The sequence below is a fragment of the Prosopis cineraria genome, unplaced genomic scaffold (assembly GCF_029017545.1).
Source record: "Prosopis cineraria cultivar Desert tree isolate PC_DT_omini unplaced genomic scaffold, ASM2901754v1 PC15, whole genome shotgun sequence".
NCBI lineage: Eukaryota > Viridiplantae > Streptophyta > Magnoliopsida > Fabales > Fabaceae > Prosopis > Prosopis cineraria.
The window spans coordinates 5,234,062-5,251,517 of record NW_026555346.1 but is presented as its reverse complement, the minus strand read 5'-3'; the positions used below and the strand labels follow the sequence as shown (position 1 = coordinate 5,251,517).

At 33.1% G+C, this 17,456-nt stretch overlaps 1 protein-coding gene across 1 annotated transcript; it reads left to right on the top strand.

Moving 5' to 3' along the window:
* Positions 1-3,646: 3,646 nt before the first annotated feature.
* Positions 3,647-4,692, top strand: LOC129294642 (dehydration-responsive element-binding protein 3-like; the record flags this gene model as incomplete). Its single annotated transcript, XM_054933089.1, has 1 exon — positions 3,647-4,692. A coding segment is annotated over one exon (783 nt), but the record flags the coding sequence as incomplete, so codon positions are not given.
* Between the last annotated feature and the right edge of the window lie 12,764 nt (positions 4,693-17,456).

The following is a 17,456-nucleotide window of genomic DNA, read 5'->3' as shown; positions in this document are numbered from 1 at the left end:
TCATATTCTAAATTTATAACTTTACTTCTTAAATTTACAACTAATTTTCCCTGCTATATTAACAAAAAAGTCAATGCATTGGAGTTTGTAGGTCTTCCTCATCTGCCAATTTATTACCCTTGATTTGCTTTTTTTCCTAATCATAAACTTCGTATTATAAAAATGGCATTATGACTAACATGGTTTTAAGAAACAGAGCTAATGAGGATTTGCAACTAATATTCTCTTATTTGCAACTGTTTAGAGTATTAATTTGCAATTAAAACTATAAATAAGGTGTAACAATTATAAATTTTTCAGAGTAAAATTCAAGGTTAAAATCATGTTTTTTTAATTAAAACCGCGAAATAGAGTTATAAATCATGATATGTGAAGCTGCAAGTTTACAAGTTGTACTCGCTCCCAAATCCCTAGTTTCAAATCTTATTTTCTAAAACATATAATTTGTTCGGGTAAAATTCAATGTTAAGTTGTGTGTTGAAAGGGGAAATGCTATTATTTTGCTCAAAAAAAAAAAGTAATGCTATTTACATATTAAATTACATAAAGTCACAAAATTTGGAGCAAAGCTTGCAAATTAGGAGTAGAAATTACAATCCTAAGACTAAGTCATTCATTTCCCATCCTAAAGCTATGTTAAACTTTTAGTTATGAATAAAAAATATGATAATGTTACTTACAGATTAAAGAAATCTGAGTTGCAAATCTCTAAAATTAATCAAGTCATTTCTCTTGAACTTTTATATCAAACTTACGATTCCAATTAAAAAAAAAGGAATACTACTGGCAAATGTGAAAACACTAAATTGCAAATTAAGGAGTAGCAACTGCAAATATCTAACACTAACCAAGTGAAAAATGGGAACATTGCTTGCAAATTAATTTTGAATTTCTAAATATGGAGTGGTAATTCTAAATCCTTATATTTAATCAAGTCATTTTTTAATTCAAACTTCAATGTTAAAATCATGATTCCAAATTAAAAGTGGGAATATTACTTGCAAATTCAAAAACTATAAGTTGCAAATTTGAGAAAAGTAATTGCAAATCCTAGACCAGTTCATTTATTATGTTAAATTTCCGTGTTAAACTTTCTATTCTAAAGCAAATAAGGGAACATCACTTGCAAATTAAAGAATTTTAAGTAGCAAATTCAAGAAAAACATATGAAAATCATTGGTACAAGCCATTAGTTTGATTAATTACAGCACATAGAAACATCATTAAACTTCATTTGGATTTTTCCCTACCTTGTTGATTAGGTAATAGCCACAATAGAAGCAGGAAGTTCATTTGATTTTAATTTGTTTCCTCTTATGGTTTACTAGCCACCATAACACATTCACTCAAAAACATCATTTTCATATTATTAAAATTTATCAACTTCTTCTCTACCATATGTTTGATTTGTGTTGACAAATGATAGATGTTGACAGAGGTGTGATTTCTCCAAGCTATTTTACTCCCTTGGGTAAGCAAGGCAAATATAGTTTCCAAGAGTATTGATTGATTGCCACAAGAAAGATGCCACTTACAACTATAACTGGCAATAATTTCAATAAAAAGTGCCATGAAAAAATTCAAATTAATCAACTTTGATATATGTTACACTATTTATCATAGTAACTTTCGTTGCAAATGTTACACAAAGTTATAAATTATAAAGTAATAACTGTAAATTCTTAAAAAAGATTCAATAATTTGTGAGATTCAATTTTTCTTTTTAAATATAAAAGGTCTAATTGTAAATGTTACTATGTGAAATTGCAAATTGTAGAATATTAGTTGCAAATTTCAAAAAATGATCAAATAATTTGTAAGGTTCAATTTTCCTTCTTAAAAATTATACAAGCTATATGTAGTTGCTAATGTTACTACAAAAAGTTGCAAATTGAAGAGAATGATCCAATAATTTGCAAGATTCAATTTTTGTTCTTAAGAAAATAAAAACTTCAACTACAAACATTACTAAAATGAAGTTACAAATTACAAAGAAGTAGTTACATGTCTGTTGGAATTATCTTATATTCTTAAAAACAATAACTTTAGTTGCAATTTCTTGAAATTGATCCAATTATTTTTGAGCTAAGTCCAAATAAAGTCAAAAACATAAAATAGAAAATAGCTTATATGATTGTAGCGCATATTATAAAAATCCACTAGTATGCGAGAAAATTTAAAAAAAAGCAAGTCAGTGAAATAAATCTTTCATCAATTTATCAAGGCCAATAAGATGTACAATAATAAGCAAACCTCCAAACTCAAAGAAACTCATTATTACGATACGTTTTCTAGTATCTAGAACCATTTAATTGAATACATCCTTCTATTAATGAACCAAAGGTGAATTCTACCGAGAACAAAAACAAAATAAGCTCGAAAGCAAATTAAACTAATCTAAACTCATTAATTTTGTCCATTTTTAACACTTCATGAACTATGTTATAATTTAGCAAAATACGTTAAGATGTGATGAAGTTTGGCATCATCAGTGTCCTTTACTTTTACCAACAATATCCACATCTCCCTCAATCTCTCATTGTGTGCGATCAAGTATAATAGAATTTTCTCTTGATCTTTCTCCTCTTCTCTCTGTGCTCATGTTTATGGGATTGTGAAGGAATTTTATTTAGGTATACAAATGATTTAGATATCCAAATGAGAAGGTGAAATACAAAGCTTGGGGCATGATTAATGAGAATTTTTAAGTAATTTTAACATTACTCACATGGTCTCCTAATGACTTATGAGACTTAAATGATATTTGAGAATGTCTTGAAATTTATCTTAAATAAAATCAGTCTATTAGGATTTATATATTTGTCATTCTCCCAATTTTGTTTTCAAGGCAGTCACATGCATTGGTTGAGCCCTTATTATTTCCTTAACCGGTTTACCGAATTGGATTTGTGAAGTTCTTGTGATAGAAAAAAAAAGAAGAAGAAGAAGAAAGAAAGAAAAATAGTTGATTCCGATCATCAACAGCAAGACAGATTAAAATGAGCTGATTCGCATGGGGAAACGAGGGCTGACTCATGACCTGAATATGTTTAAATAATAATATTGGCTTCTGAGATGAAGTGGCCCCACTTGGAAGTTGCCTCAAATTTCAAAAGGTACAAAGCTAGCTGTATAATAATAGCCCATGACGTAATCAGAGCAAAGATTAGTCAAATCAAGACCTGGAAGTAGTGGAGATAGTGAAATACTCATCGTCGATGAAACCACGCCCTTTTGTCAAATTAACTTGCTTCGTGTCCAGCTGCCACTGATATTTTCGTAATAGATGTGCGATATTAAGATTGCAAATGAGAATGATGATGAGGGAGGAAAGTTGATAACGGGGCTGAACAGAACAGCCGAGAACGAGACAAAAAAGTATTGGATAAGTGAGAGGAGGGTAACGTGGGTGAAACTGGGGATGGTTAAAGAATAGAGCGGGTGAAGAGTGCAGGCGTGGCAAGAGAGAAGCACCCTAGACCCTCGTAGAGTTGCAGGTGCCTTTTTGGCCATTTCTCTTGTGGGTCCTCTCTATCAGACTTTATAAGTAATACATCACTCATTGGGAAGTGATGGAAAAAAGCCTCAGCTAATACCAAGTGAAGAAGTAGAACAAGAAGCTAATTTCATCCGTTTCACTTGCTGACGCACTCTCTCTTTCTCCCCTGACTCTCTTCAAAGCCTGCTTGCATCTCAACATATAGTCATAAACTTGTTCTTTGGAAACTACTATGACTGCAGAATCCAGAATTCTGAAACCGAGAGCACCTCAAACTCAAGCTCATTCCCATCTTCCCCGACCTCGCCACACTCTCCTCCTTCAGCCCTGCCTCACCAAAACTCTGTTTCACAAGCTAAAGCTGCGAGCCCAGAATCCAGAAAAGTGAAACGAATTCGAGACTCCAGCAAGCACCCAGTTTATCGCGGGGTCCGCATGCGAAATTGGGGTAAATGGGTCTCTGAAATTCGCGAGCCTCGCAAGAAATCCCGCATATGGCTCGGTACATTTCCGACGCCCGAAATGGCAGCGAGAGCGCATGACGTGGCCGCTTTGAGCATCAAAGGCAGTTCTGCTATTCTCAATTTCCCCGAGCTGGTCAACCTGCTTCCTCGTCCCGTCTCGCTCTCCCCCCGAGATGTGCAGGCGGCGGCGGCGAAAGCTGCACAGATGGATAAGTTCGACCGGCCGACATCCTCGTCCTCGTCTTCGCTGTCGTCGCTGGTCTCGGCAATGGACTTGGGTACAGAATCGGAGGAACTGAGCGAGATAATAAAGCTGCCGAACTTGGAAACGAGCAACGACGCGATGGAACTGGTGAAGGAGTTCGTGTACATGGACTCGGAAGAGAGATGGATGTACGAGCCACCGTGCTTACAGAGCATGGAGGACTGCGAGGGTTATGTCGCCAATCAGCTGTGGAATAACTAAGTGCCCTGTTTCTTGTTGTTGTGAATAGATGCGATGATCTCCTGTGTGTTTTGAATATTGTGCGTGAAGCCCTTCTGGTTTTTTGGGCGGAGGGGCTGCACAGCACACCCTCTAGAGCTTCCCTCCGTATTAGTCTCCTGTTAATTTTGTGTATTTTTGTCTGGGACTCAGTGCTGTAAATGGCTTCGAAGTAAGGGGGAAAAACAATGCCATGAATTTCCGTACCCCTGTATAATGTGACGAGCTTGAAATTTTTGTGGTTAGGCACAGGCATTTTTCATTTCTGAGACGCAAAAAAGTAAAAGAAAGAAAAGAGAAAGTGAGCGGTATGATGAAGGGGAAGAGGGTTACTGCAGGGCCACCGTCCAAGTCTGGAAATTAAAAGAAAAAGGTCATGCGAAGGCAAATGGCAAAGAGAGAGAGGAAGGAGTTGCACGTGAGAGTGACGTTTTGTTTCACTTCGAGGGCAAAAACTCTACCGCTGCTCTGCCCTTTTTTATGAAACTAAAATAAAGAAATTAATTAAACGATGTTGAATGAGGGAAAATAAAAGGAGGAAGGAACGGAGAATGGAAGGTGTAGAATTTTGACTGGGAGGAGGAAGGGGAGGGGACAATGGCGTGAATGTGTCCGAATTACGCGACCACGTGCACTTGACAAACTAGTAAGCATAAGATGAGAGCAGTGCCCGATGCCACTCGCTCCATTGCTCATAATAGTATTCATTAATCATTAATTGCTTCATTGAATTTCAATCGCTAAATATCCCACCAATCCAGGAGGAACTGATTAAAGCATTCCCAATTCGTCGTAATCCTTTTTGGGTGACGTTCACGGGATTCAATTACTTTAAGCTCTGTTTTGTTTCGGAGTCTCCATTTCATATTCAGAGTACCAGGTCAAGGGGTCTTTCCAAACTTCACTCTGCTTGCTTCATCCGGAATTTATTTTTTTAATCAGTATTTCTAGTATTCATGAGTGGTCGCTTTAATTTTAAAAGGTGAGTGGTTAAATGCTCTGTCCATAGTGTCGGTCTATTATTGACCAAGAACCGGCTGGCTGAATGCTAATGATGACGATTCGGGTTTCCTAATTAAGTCATATAAGTTGGAGGGGGGGGGGGATGAAGAACTTGCGTGCATGGGATGGACGTTAGATTTTTTTAGAAGCAAAATAGGCGTAATGGGAGTGAATGTGGGTATTACAGGCGCCAAATAAGGAAAAGCGACAGCAGTCCATCCATGTTCATAATTCATAATTAATTAAATAATTAAATACTAAGCTAACAGCTTACAACGACATCATAACACAGCAGTCATGTCGTGTTGCTGCTTCTTCCTTCCCCTTTTGTGCTTCCGTGATGTATATCTGCATCATCTCTTTATGTATATGTGTGCTACGTGTACGATACAATTATATACCCAACTCTCATGGATCGCACTCGTCGACCAATCATCAATCAAGTTCCCCAACTACGTGGGATCCGCATGCTTCTGCAAAAATTCGTTCGATACGTGTACAAAACGCTCCCAAAAGTGGGCTCTATCTACCCCGCCTTAAGGGAATAAACGCCAACCAGTCCTACATTTTCTTCCTCGCTTGCATCAAACTGATAAAATCGACAAAATACACTTTTCTGATCCTCCAACGCTTTCTCCTCTCTTAAAGTTGTTGTGCACAGGACCATGACCCTTCAGAGTCAGTCTTGATAACTATTTTGCAGCTACGTCGAGGAAGCGAGAAAATACGAGAAAGATGGATGAATCGGTGGCCGGAATGGGACGGCGATCGCCTGGTGGACAGTGATGTTCAGGGACAGTGAAAAAGCGTCCCTCCCAGGAGTTTTTGTTCATATCGCCACGGACAGATCCAGCGTCTAAAGACAGACCCCTTGTCAAATAATTGAAGGAAAAAAAAAAAAAAAGCCAGACACACAAAAGCCACAACTTTTATAATGATGTATCTTCTTCAAAAGATTTCAAACCCTCTGCCCAACTTGGTCCCTCCAAAACGCCTACCTAGCTATATATATACCACCTTACATTCTTTTTTTATTGTAACGCCTGCTTTTGTACCTCTCCACCACTCGTGCAGTCGTGCATTATGTGTGTGTGTTAATACCACGAGAGGGCTTGAACTTGGCACACTATCTCCATCCCACTTTTTTCAAGAGATTTAAAAGTTTAGGTACATTAAATTTTAAGGATTTATCAAAATGGGATATATCTTAAAATTCAAAAGTGTTTATAAAATTACTTGTAAATTACACGGCAATAAAATCTCTATATCAATAGCGGGATTTAATCACATGATCTTGTCCATTATGAGTGAAATATCCTCATGAATTGCACCAATTTTATTGGTCTATCTGCATCCCATTTTATTCTTAATTAAACACGTAAGTGGTATTAAAAAAAAAATAAACACCCCAGCAAGTCTCCTGTATAGGGATATATTTGGGAATATATATGCTTTACCCACTATCAGGTTGGTTTCTTCATTGAGGCGGTCTACCTCTCTTCTTGTCTTCTCATTGTCCGTAATTTTTGTTGGTTTGCTTATTCAATTGGTTAGAAAATGATTTAGGAGTTAACGTTTGTTTTTGCTCGTGGATTATCCCAAGCAGAGACGTCGTCAGTAACATGATGAATGAGATGGAAAGACCCACTTGCCTCTCTCTTAATGGAATGATTATCCTGTAAAAAGTATGATTAATAATAATAAAAGAGATTGTCACGCACACAAGTCTAACTTTAAATGTTTGGTCAATTAGGAGATATTAGAGGTGGGCAGGGAGATAATCATTCCCCGACAGCCAAATTGATTTACCCGGAAAGCATATTAAAGCATTTGCATTTGCATTTGCGTGTCAGTTTCTTGCTGGCTCCAAATGACAATCTCATTTTCCTCAGATTCCAGATCGACGCTTCCTCTCGTTAATTTGACTTTATAACTTGATACGTCCACCACACAATGCGAGTGAGGATACAAAAAGATCCTCTCACCCTCGCTCATTTTCTCTCTCCTTGCTATTATATATTTATTAAAAAGATATGACGAAAGGCTTGCATGCCCTGTGAGTTCTACTTCCTAATCTGTCATGCACAGACATCGTTTTCAATTACTATATGCATTTATCTTTCTTATAGAAAAGGGAAAGCCACGACCCCTCACTTGCCGAATGGCAACAAATGGCATATACCCCCCCCCACACACACACACACACACACACACACAACTTGATGAGATATTCATCGATCATAAAGTGGGTTGTTCCGAGAATAAAAAAAATAACCATGCTATAACTGGAGGTAGGTCATAGGTGCTAGGTTTTCAATTATTGTCAATGTTGAAATTATTGGAACATCTACTCCAATTGGCGAGGAGATTGAATGAAGCGAGACGAAAAGTACCACTAGTTATATAATATGTAGAAAAACCGTGGGGGACAAAAGCTGTGAGAAAGACAATTGACGTGTACGTGGGGGGAAGGCTTATAATATTTTTGCTAAAGCAGTAGAAATCAATGATTACTTGCGATGGGTCTAATTAATGAGGGTGGAATATACAATTATATGGTGGCCGTTATTGTTAGGCGTACGTAGGGAGTATAACTGTGGGGGAACATAAATGGCAGGATAAAATTAAATTATGTGGAAAGAATGGTGGGGAGAGAGAGGTCAATAATGATTCACAGAGACGTCAATGAGGAACAAGTATTGGTGGGCATAGGTTGAAAAACAAAATGAAAGGGATTGAATTTGCAGGGGTTACTTTCAGTGCCAGGAGAAACCCAAACAGTGGAGCGACAAGCAAAATGAAAGTAGGAGAAATTTTCATTAAGTTGAAGCCCTACATGTATACAGAGGATGAGCGTTGAAGGTCTAGCAGATATAGAGTGAGGACCTAAAAGCTATACCCGACTCAATAATTGAAACAAAATGCCCTTGAGCATGTGTGTGTGAGATAGATTAAAATTTAGATGAATTAAATTCCAACGGCTCACTAGAACCATGCTTCTAGTCCTAGACTTAACAGAGCACTTAAACAAACATACTAAAGCCTTCTTTGCTTTTGTTTTCTGTTTTTATATTCTCGAAACAACTATATAGCATAGTTTTTTATAACAAGTTTTAGAAACAATAAATACTTTGAATCATTATTTTGAAAAATAAAATCTGAATTTGTGAAATAAATGGTGAAAGAATTATTTATTTTATCAACTTAATATGCATTGATAGAGGTATTATATTTCCTACCTTTTCTCTAGTTTTGCAAAACAAAAGTAGTAAAACATGTAAAAGATATCCTAATTTTTTTAGTTATTTAGAACAACTTTTAACTATTTTTATTTTTCAGAATAGATAATTAAAAACACGTCTTTGAACAAGTTTTTTTTTTAAGAAAACAAAATACTATTCTGAAAATTTGTAATCAAACAGGCCCTTACATACTCTCTTTATTTTCAAATATAAGAGAAAATAATATATCCACACTATTTAAGAAAGTTAATTGAATATAATAATTATGTCTGAAATTTAAAAATGTGAATTACATTATCCATGTAATTAATAAAATAAATTTATATAGTGAAAATAAACGTTAACTTTAATTGCAGGAAACACTTTGAAAAAAATGTGATAAATATTTTTTTAAAATTTGTAAAATTTGTTTATATTTAAAAATGGAGGGGAGTAGTTTAGATTAAGAAGGCGATTTGATGGGATGATGTTATAATAATTAGTCAAAGTTGTAGACAGAGGAAGATATGTCAGGGAGAGGAAGGAAGCGGATGTTGCGGAAGAGAGGGCTGATTTTTGAAGACATGGCTGCCTGTGAGTGCATTGGCCTCCCCATATGGAGTCCGTACAGTGATTCTAGTCTCATGCCTGCTGTTGTTCCTCACTCCGTCACACCCACTCACTCTTTAATTCCCACCAAAATCCAATTCCTTTTATTTTTAATTAGTCTTTTCCATGTCACTCATCATTGCCCACCTCTTCACTCCACACTGCACTCAGCTGCTCGCCTTGTTTCACTTTTTGCTCCTCAATTCAAGTTTTACTTGCCTTCTTTTCACTCAACACCCTGCACTAACCAAACTCCTCCACGTGTTTATAATTGCTCATGTTAGTGCATTCTGATCAAATTCAGGTCATTAAGCTATATATAACTGCTATTTTAGTTAATTCCCGTACCCCGTAAAACAGTAATTAATTAAAGACCACAAGTGTGTGTTAAATTAAGTTAGAATTAATAAAGCAAATAAGTTGTTATACATTCAACACTCTTGTGTCTCTGCGTGCCTATAAATAGAAAATAAAACGATCAAGAAGAGACAGTAGACAGTACTGTTGCTTGGTTTTAATCCAATAAGTGATATGAATCAATTCAGTATCTCACCTGATGTAATGATAATTGACAGTTTAATCAAATGATTTTAAATTTGAATAAAAATCTGGTAAGAATATTAATATTAAATTAGTGTCTTTGAATGCTAATATTCTCGAATTTCAATACTCCTTCTATCATGTTTTACTATTAAAATTTTCAATTTAACATTAATATTTTTATAAAGTCTTTATTTATTATTTTTTTTAAATTCTGTCATATAATACTCAAAAAGTATTAAATTTTAAATTTTTTTTAAGGACAACACAGTGAAAGGTGTTCTAATCACGAGGTCAAAAGTTATATACAAGTACTGTTCTAATTTATCCAAGTAGTCCATGAAATAGTAATTAAAGACGACAAGTGTGTCTTAAATTAAGTTAAAATTAATAACGCAAACAAGTTGTCATTCAACACTCCCGTGTCTTTTGCATATTTATAGAAAAAAAAAAGGGGCCAAAAAGAGTGACTCCTACTTGGACTTGAATTCAATAAATGGCTTAAGTTCACTTAGCAATGATTAATCAAATAGCTGATGTAAGTTTTGTAATATGATATTCAGAAAGTATTAAATTTAAATTTTTAAAAAAACAGCACATATCATTGATGTTTTAATCATAAGAGTTATTTTAAATTTTTTAAAGAAAATACATTTTAATAATTTTTAAATATTGACGAAATTTAATGATTGTAATGTAATTAAAATATTTATTGAATGAGTTACATTTATTAAATTCAAATTCCACGTGCTTGCGAAATAGTTTGAAAGTTCCAATACTTCATATGTATTTACGACATGTGAATGAAGAGGTATAGATTGAGATTTGAGAACAGTAGTAAACTTTTTCTTGGCAGTGTGCGTAGCGTTAAAACTGAAAACGATACGAGCACTGTTCTTAAAACGAACACAACCCTTAGCTTGATGCATTTATTGTCGCATGGATGCCCACAAAGAGGGCAGCCTTCAGAGCAACTTTTCATGAAATGTCTTGGCTGCGTAGAGATTCAGTTGATTTGGTCAATGCCTCGTCGTATTTGCACTCTCTGTCAAAAACAAAAGGGCCGTATTTGCATTCCTTTCTCATCCTATTTCATATTTTCATGAATTTTTGCATTAATGGCTCAAAGCAATGAAATATTGAAATGCCATGCTTGTCTAAACACTACCACAGGTATCCCAAAGTAAGATGTCCCATAGTTGTTGTTTATTTGTAAAATATGACAAATAAAAAAGTAAAAAATACTTGATGATTGTTAGAAAACAACTATCAAATATATAAACAAATATTTGATGGTTATTATAAAATGAATATCAAATATATGCATTAATATTGTATATTTGATGGTTATTTAGTAACAAGCGTCAAATAGATAATTATTTAATATTAGATACGAAATAAAAATATGTGATACTTGTTTCATAACAACCATCAAATAAATGTTATATATATTTGACAGTTGCTTTAAAATAACCGTCAAGTATTATGTTTTAAAATGCCCATTATAGCTATTTTGAACTTCACTCAAATAGAAGCAGAGCCTCCCAAAGCCCCTCAGACCTTTTTCAAAAACCATATTCAACCATTCCCCTTAGTTTTTGCTCATGAAATCCATTGGGTTCATGATTCTTTGCTCTGATTTTCTCATTGGTTGTTGCTATCATCCTCTATAGTCTTCATGGGTTTTGTTTTCGTTGTTTGTTACTAGTGGATGCTCCTGACTTCTCCCCTTCCGTGTTGCTTCTTGTTTCCTTTAAGGTTAGTATGGGTTTTGCCTTCATTTCTCAATCTTCTCAATTTGTTAGAGCTATGCTTTGACTGAGGGTCGGTGCTCATGGGCTTTGATTCTTGGTGTTTATGGGCGTGAGTTAGTCTATGGGTGCTTGTTGTTTGAGTGAATTTGGGTTATGATTGTTGGTTGAGTTAGTTTGTTGCTTGGTTGAGGGTGTTTGATTTTTTTTTTCAAATTATTCTACTTCAATAGAGATGAATTAAGTATGTATGTAATGACTTAGTGTAGTTGCTGTTATGATTGTAGTGAAAATGTTTGTTGTTGTGCTTGATTTTATATGAATTAAGTTAGATTAGAATTTATGGGATTAAATTTTAGTATGAAGAGAGGGTATAAAGTCTCAAAAATACTGAATTTTAAATTATTATGCTGCCTAATTTTTTTTCATTTGCTAGCATTTAACAAGACGAAAGAGGTGAGGTAAGTGGTAATTTGGTTTTTTTGTGCTTGGTTGTGTTTGAATTAAGTTTATAAATTTTAAGATTAAATTTTTATACAAAGAGATGGCAAAAATAAGGAAAACACTCATTTTTAACCCATTATGCTGCTGAATTTTTTTCTAATGGCTAGCATTTAAAATAATATTAATGAAAATGAATTTCTAGATTAGTTTAGTTATTAGCTAGTTTATTAGTTACAAGCTCTTTCCTTTTTAGACTAGTTTAGTTATTAGTTTAGGCACAAGTTCTTAACAAGATTAACGAGGAAAAATATTTACGCGTGCGAATGTTTGAGATTGGTGACTCATTAATTGATTCCTTAACTTTCTCTAACTCTCCCAATCTCTATGGGTTACTAATCACATTTCTATTTCAAATTATGGATAAAAAATGAATAGCTATTAATCATTTATTCAATGAATATTGGGATGGGGTGATGAACTTCATTAAGTTTGTAGTTAAACATGTGAAAGACCCCACTAGAATTGTTTTCCCATCTTTAAAGTTCGGCCTTATGAAGCGGGTTAATCTAGATACTTACAAAGAACAATTAGTGATTAATGAGATAGATCAAAGTTACAAGTATTGAACAATGCGTGGCAAGACAAGGAATGATATTAATTATAGCCAGAAGTGTAATAAAAGATGTGCATCATCTCTTAATGATTTCAACACATGTACACTTGAGGAAAGTTGTCTCAAACAGATGGCTAAAACAATTGCAAAGTACCTTGAGGATTGTCTAAAAATATTTGAAAAATTGAAAAGTGATGGAAAGATGTCAGTGTATGCTGGTTGTAATACATCAAAATTGTCGGCAATGTTAAAATTACACAACATGAAAGCAAAGTTTTTTATTAAGAAACCATAGTCTGTTATACCATTTCATTGATATGTAATTTTTTTACAATATTCGCTCCAGTCAGATCAAAGCAATGATTGTGATTATTGTTTAATGCGGTTCATAAAGGATATCATTATCCATGCCCTACCACATTAACTAACATGGTATATATTAAATTTAATCATGTGTAAATTATAAATTTTAACCAACTTTACTTAGTTAGCTATTGACTTGAATTTATTGTAACTCTTTACATACATTATTTCAAAGATGCCTGCTACGCTCGATATGTAGCTGGACATGTAGAATAAGTCTTTGAAGAAGTGGCTCAAGCTATGTTTAACATGTGAATACTTGATGTAAACTTTCACCAATTTTGACTTGATTTTTTTTATTATAAACACTTGACCATTATTTTATAATAACCGTTTATTTGACAATTATTTCAAATATCTGTTAAGTATGTACTGGCCTCCAAAATTGACCAAAAGCCAAACTTGCAGGTCAATACTTGATGGTTGTTAACCATCAAGTAAGGGGCATACAATGTATGGTGCCCTTTACTTGACGATTATGAACTGTCAAGTATGGCAAAAGATATTTGTCAACTAATAAGGTATTTTGTGGTAGTGAAATTAGAACACGACTGGAAATTTAGATATATTTAGTGGATACTTGATGAACAATTATTAGGTTATTGTATATAAATGTTGATGATTCGTGCACTTCTACAAAATGTTCAACAACCATTAGTTTATAAGCTTGAAAATAATTAGAAATCATATGGTATCAGCATCCAGCCAATTTGTTTCTTTTGGCAAAATAGCTCCGAATTTTTGCCCTGCGGAATAAGTGGGATTAATTTAGTTTTCGTATAGAATGAAGAACTTATTATATAAAAAGTGTGACCCAAAAAAAAATTATATAGGGATATGTTCACGTCTGTAAAGGAATTAACCTATTTTATTGTATTCAACTTCACTGTAAACAAAAAATATATATATATATATATATATTAATGTTAATGTGTGTGGATGAAATCAATAATAAGAAAAATTTTGCTGGCCAAGAAAACAAATCGAGCGTGAGGAGTATCTTGGCCGTTGGAAAGACATGGTGGGCTGGGGGCATTTCAGTAAGTTGAAATTGAATGAGCAGGAACATTTGCCCTGTTTGTTTTCATTTTAATTTCATACTAAAAATAGTTTAAATCCCAGTCATTATATTAACGCCACTTTTTTTTAAAAAAAAAGTATTTTGTTTCCATTGACTATGGTGGTCACAACCACGTGGTGGGCACGCCACAGTCCCCAGAGTACACAAATAAGTGTCTTGTATTGCTTTTGGTTTTTTTTTTTTTTTTAATAAAGGATTCTCGTTTTTTTTTAATCACTGCATTTAGAGAGTTATGGCGCGTCCAGGATTATTTCTTATAAGGTCTTGCTCGTGCCTGGATTGTTGATCCATTAATCCCTCGGCCCTCGGTCGCATCGTGGACTTTTGTTCCATGGAATTTTGGAAATGACTCGCGACTGGCATGGTGAACGTGGAACAGTACGCTAGCTTATGACAGTATAATATAATTTTTTAGTGCCCGTTTGGTTAGTCTTCAAAATCGATTTTTGTGCCTGAAATTGATTTTTAAAATGAAATTACCCAAACGGTTGAAAAAGAACAAAAATTGATTCTGACGTATTACGCGCGTTTTTTCGGAAGCTGATGGAATGAGCTTTTACCAGAAGTTAATCAAAAAATGTTGGAGAAAATTACAAAAGAAAACCCACAAAAAAATTACAAATAAAGCACATAATTTAATAAAAATAAAATTAAACTCTCTTCCCTTCTCTCCTTTTTTTCCTTAATAAAATTTAAATTTTGTATTCTCAAAAAATTAATGTTTGATATTTAAGAATTAAATTATATAGTAATTTATATAATTAAAATTGATTCTGATTAAATTATTTAAATATTTTTAATTCTGTTAAAATCAATTTAAAAAAAAGTATCCAAACACATTGCGTTATAACATAATCAATTATGATTAAAATCTATCACTTAATCAATTATTTTCATAATCTATTATACCCAACTGAAATCCAAACGGACCCTTAAGCTGCATATATAGGATTGTCAAGTGTGCGTATTTTTCTCTTACCTGACTCACAGCTGAGCTGACCCAATCATATGTTTTAATCACAATTTTTTCAAGAAAAACTACATTTTTGAATTAAAATAATATTTTTTAATCATTTATTCTAATTTTGTTTATATTTTAATTTTTAAAATTATATACGTGTAAGTCTAGTTTTAAAAATTTTAAATCATCAATCAATGAGTTGTACGAAAGTAGAATAAGTTAAAACTATTTTTTTAATATCTCAATATTTATGTAGTAGTATATTATTTTCAAAAAAAGGGGAAATATTTTTGTAACCTATTTAATTTTCAGATCGAACTGGACGTGGTTTTTTAAATCATCAATCAATGTACTTGAATGACTTTGGTTGGTGGTCACTGTTTAGGCTGAAGGCGACTGTCGGCATCACAAAAGATGGACACGTGTCCTGCTTGACCGCCCCATCCTCCAGGAAAACCAAATTTAAATAATAAGAAATTGATTTACTGTTGCTGTTAATTTCGGGAAAGTTTGGGGATTGGTGAAACTCTGGTTAATCGATTTATTTAATTTTTTGTCTGCAAAATTTTACGAGTGCCCTAGATTTAGATTAAAATCGTATATATTATGCTTATTATACAGCGACTCGAGTTATTTATTGTAATGAGAAATGTATTATGAAGTGAAGTTTTTAAAAATTTAATTGCACTAATAATTTTGAAGGGAGTCTAGACTCGTAAAAAAATTATTTATAATATGTAAGCATGTTCATAAACGTTGTTTGATTTCTAAGACATGTTTTGTACTTGACAAGCTTCGAAGACATAAATCATCAAAACTTTTTGCTGATGGGGGATCAGGGAAAGAAAGATAGGAGGACTTAGTCAGGAATATGGACTAGAATTAAAGGATGAAGAAAGAAATTATAAAAGATGGGAGGTGTGATAACTGATAAGTGGAAAGTATAGTTGTTATCATATATATAGGAGAGGGAGACACTTTTTTTTTGGGGGGGGGGGGGGGACCTCTTCTGTGCCCCCTTTCCTCACTCTTGTTCACTTTTATTTTTGCAAAAATTGTAATAAAGAATTACTAAAAAAATTTATATCAATTAAAAATTAATTGTTATCAAAATCTAAACTTAAATAGACTATTGTTAATTTAAAATAAATTATTATTAAAAATTGAATGAATAATTATTAATAAAAAACTAATTAAAATTAATAAATATCTATTTAAATCTTGACAATAAATAATTCTTAACTTATATAAATTTTCTTCACCGGTAACTGATTCATATTTTTTCTTTATTTTCCCATCACCAGAACTAGTATTTTTAAAGACTATGATTCAATACTTCATAAAAATCATTAGTATAGTTTTACATAAAAAATTAAATTGTTACAATTTTTGAATGAATAGTTTTTTAACTATAACAAAACAAGTTAAAAAAAATTCATTTTACACAATAGTTTAATAATGATTGATAGTTTTATATTATCATGGTCAAATTTTAGTAGTTTAAATTTATTTATATAAATTCATTTTACACAATATTTTAATAATAATTGATAGTTTTAAATTGTAATGATCAAATTTTAATAGTTTAAATTTATTTATATATTTTTATTTAAAAATTATGATAAAAAATTTATAAAATATTAAATCAAAACAGTTAAAAATTTTGATCCAAGGTGATGAAGGAAAAATAGGGAGAATTTTATCATGGGACCATGGTAGTTAGATATTTTCAAATCAAGACCAACAAAATTTGAAATCACACTGCAAGCTTTAAGGACCAAAATGGAATTAAATTTTATAGCAAAATGACATTGCTGTCCTTAATGTTTAAACACAAGGAAAGTGTATAATAAAATCCACATTAGCAAAAAGCTTATAGACACAGCTTCCAACTACTTACATGAATAATAGGGACTATTTGGAAAAATTATATTCCACATCCTAAAAAGACTTTATTATTTTTGGGATATGAAATGGTATCTAGGAAAATTTTTTTCTGGACAAAAGCATTTTAGAAAAGTACATTTAAAGATGGGCTAAATGTGAATTTTCAAAAGCTCTATCTGATTGCTTTTCAAACATGAATGTGAATCATCTAAGCATTGATAACTTATACCTAATTTTATATTTGACCATGATACCCTCCATTATTTTTTCCATTCTTGTCATGCACGAGCTCGTGTTTTGTCACTCCACCTCTTCTAGCCAAGAGCTCATTCATCTCTCTCATCTCATCAGTCTCTCATCCATCTCTCCTCCTTATCTCCTCTATTGTTTGGTCATAGATCTAACTCGAGTCCCTCCATTTCTTCCTTCCTCGAGTTTGGTTTCTTGTTTCATCGTTCTCTTGAGCTTCATCGCTCGCTATTCCAGAGAAGCTCATTATAGTAGACTATTGCTATCTACTTGAACTTAGGTGGCTAT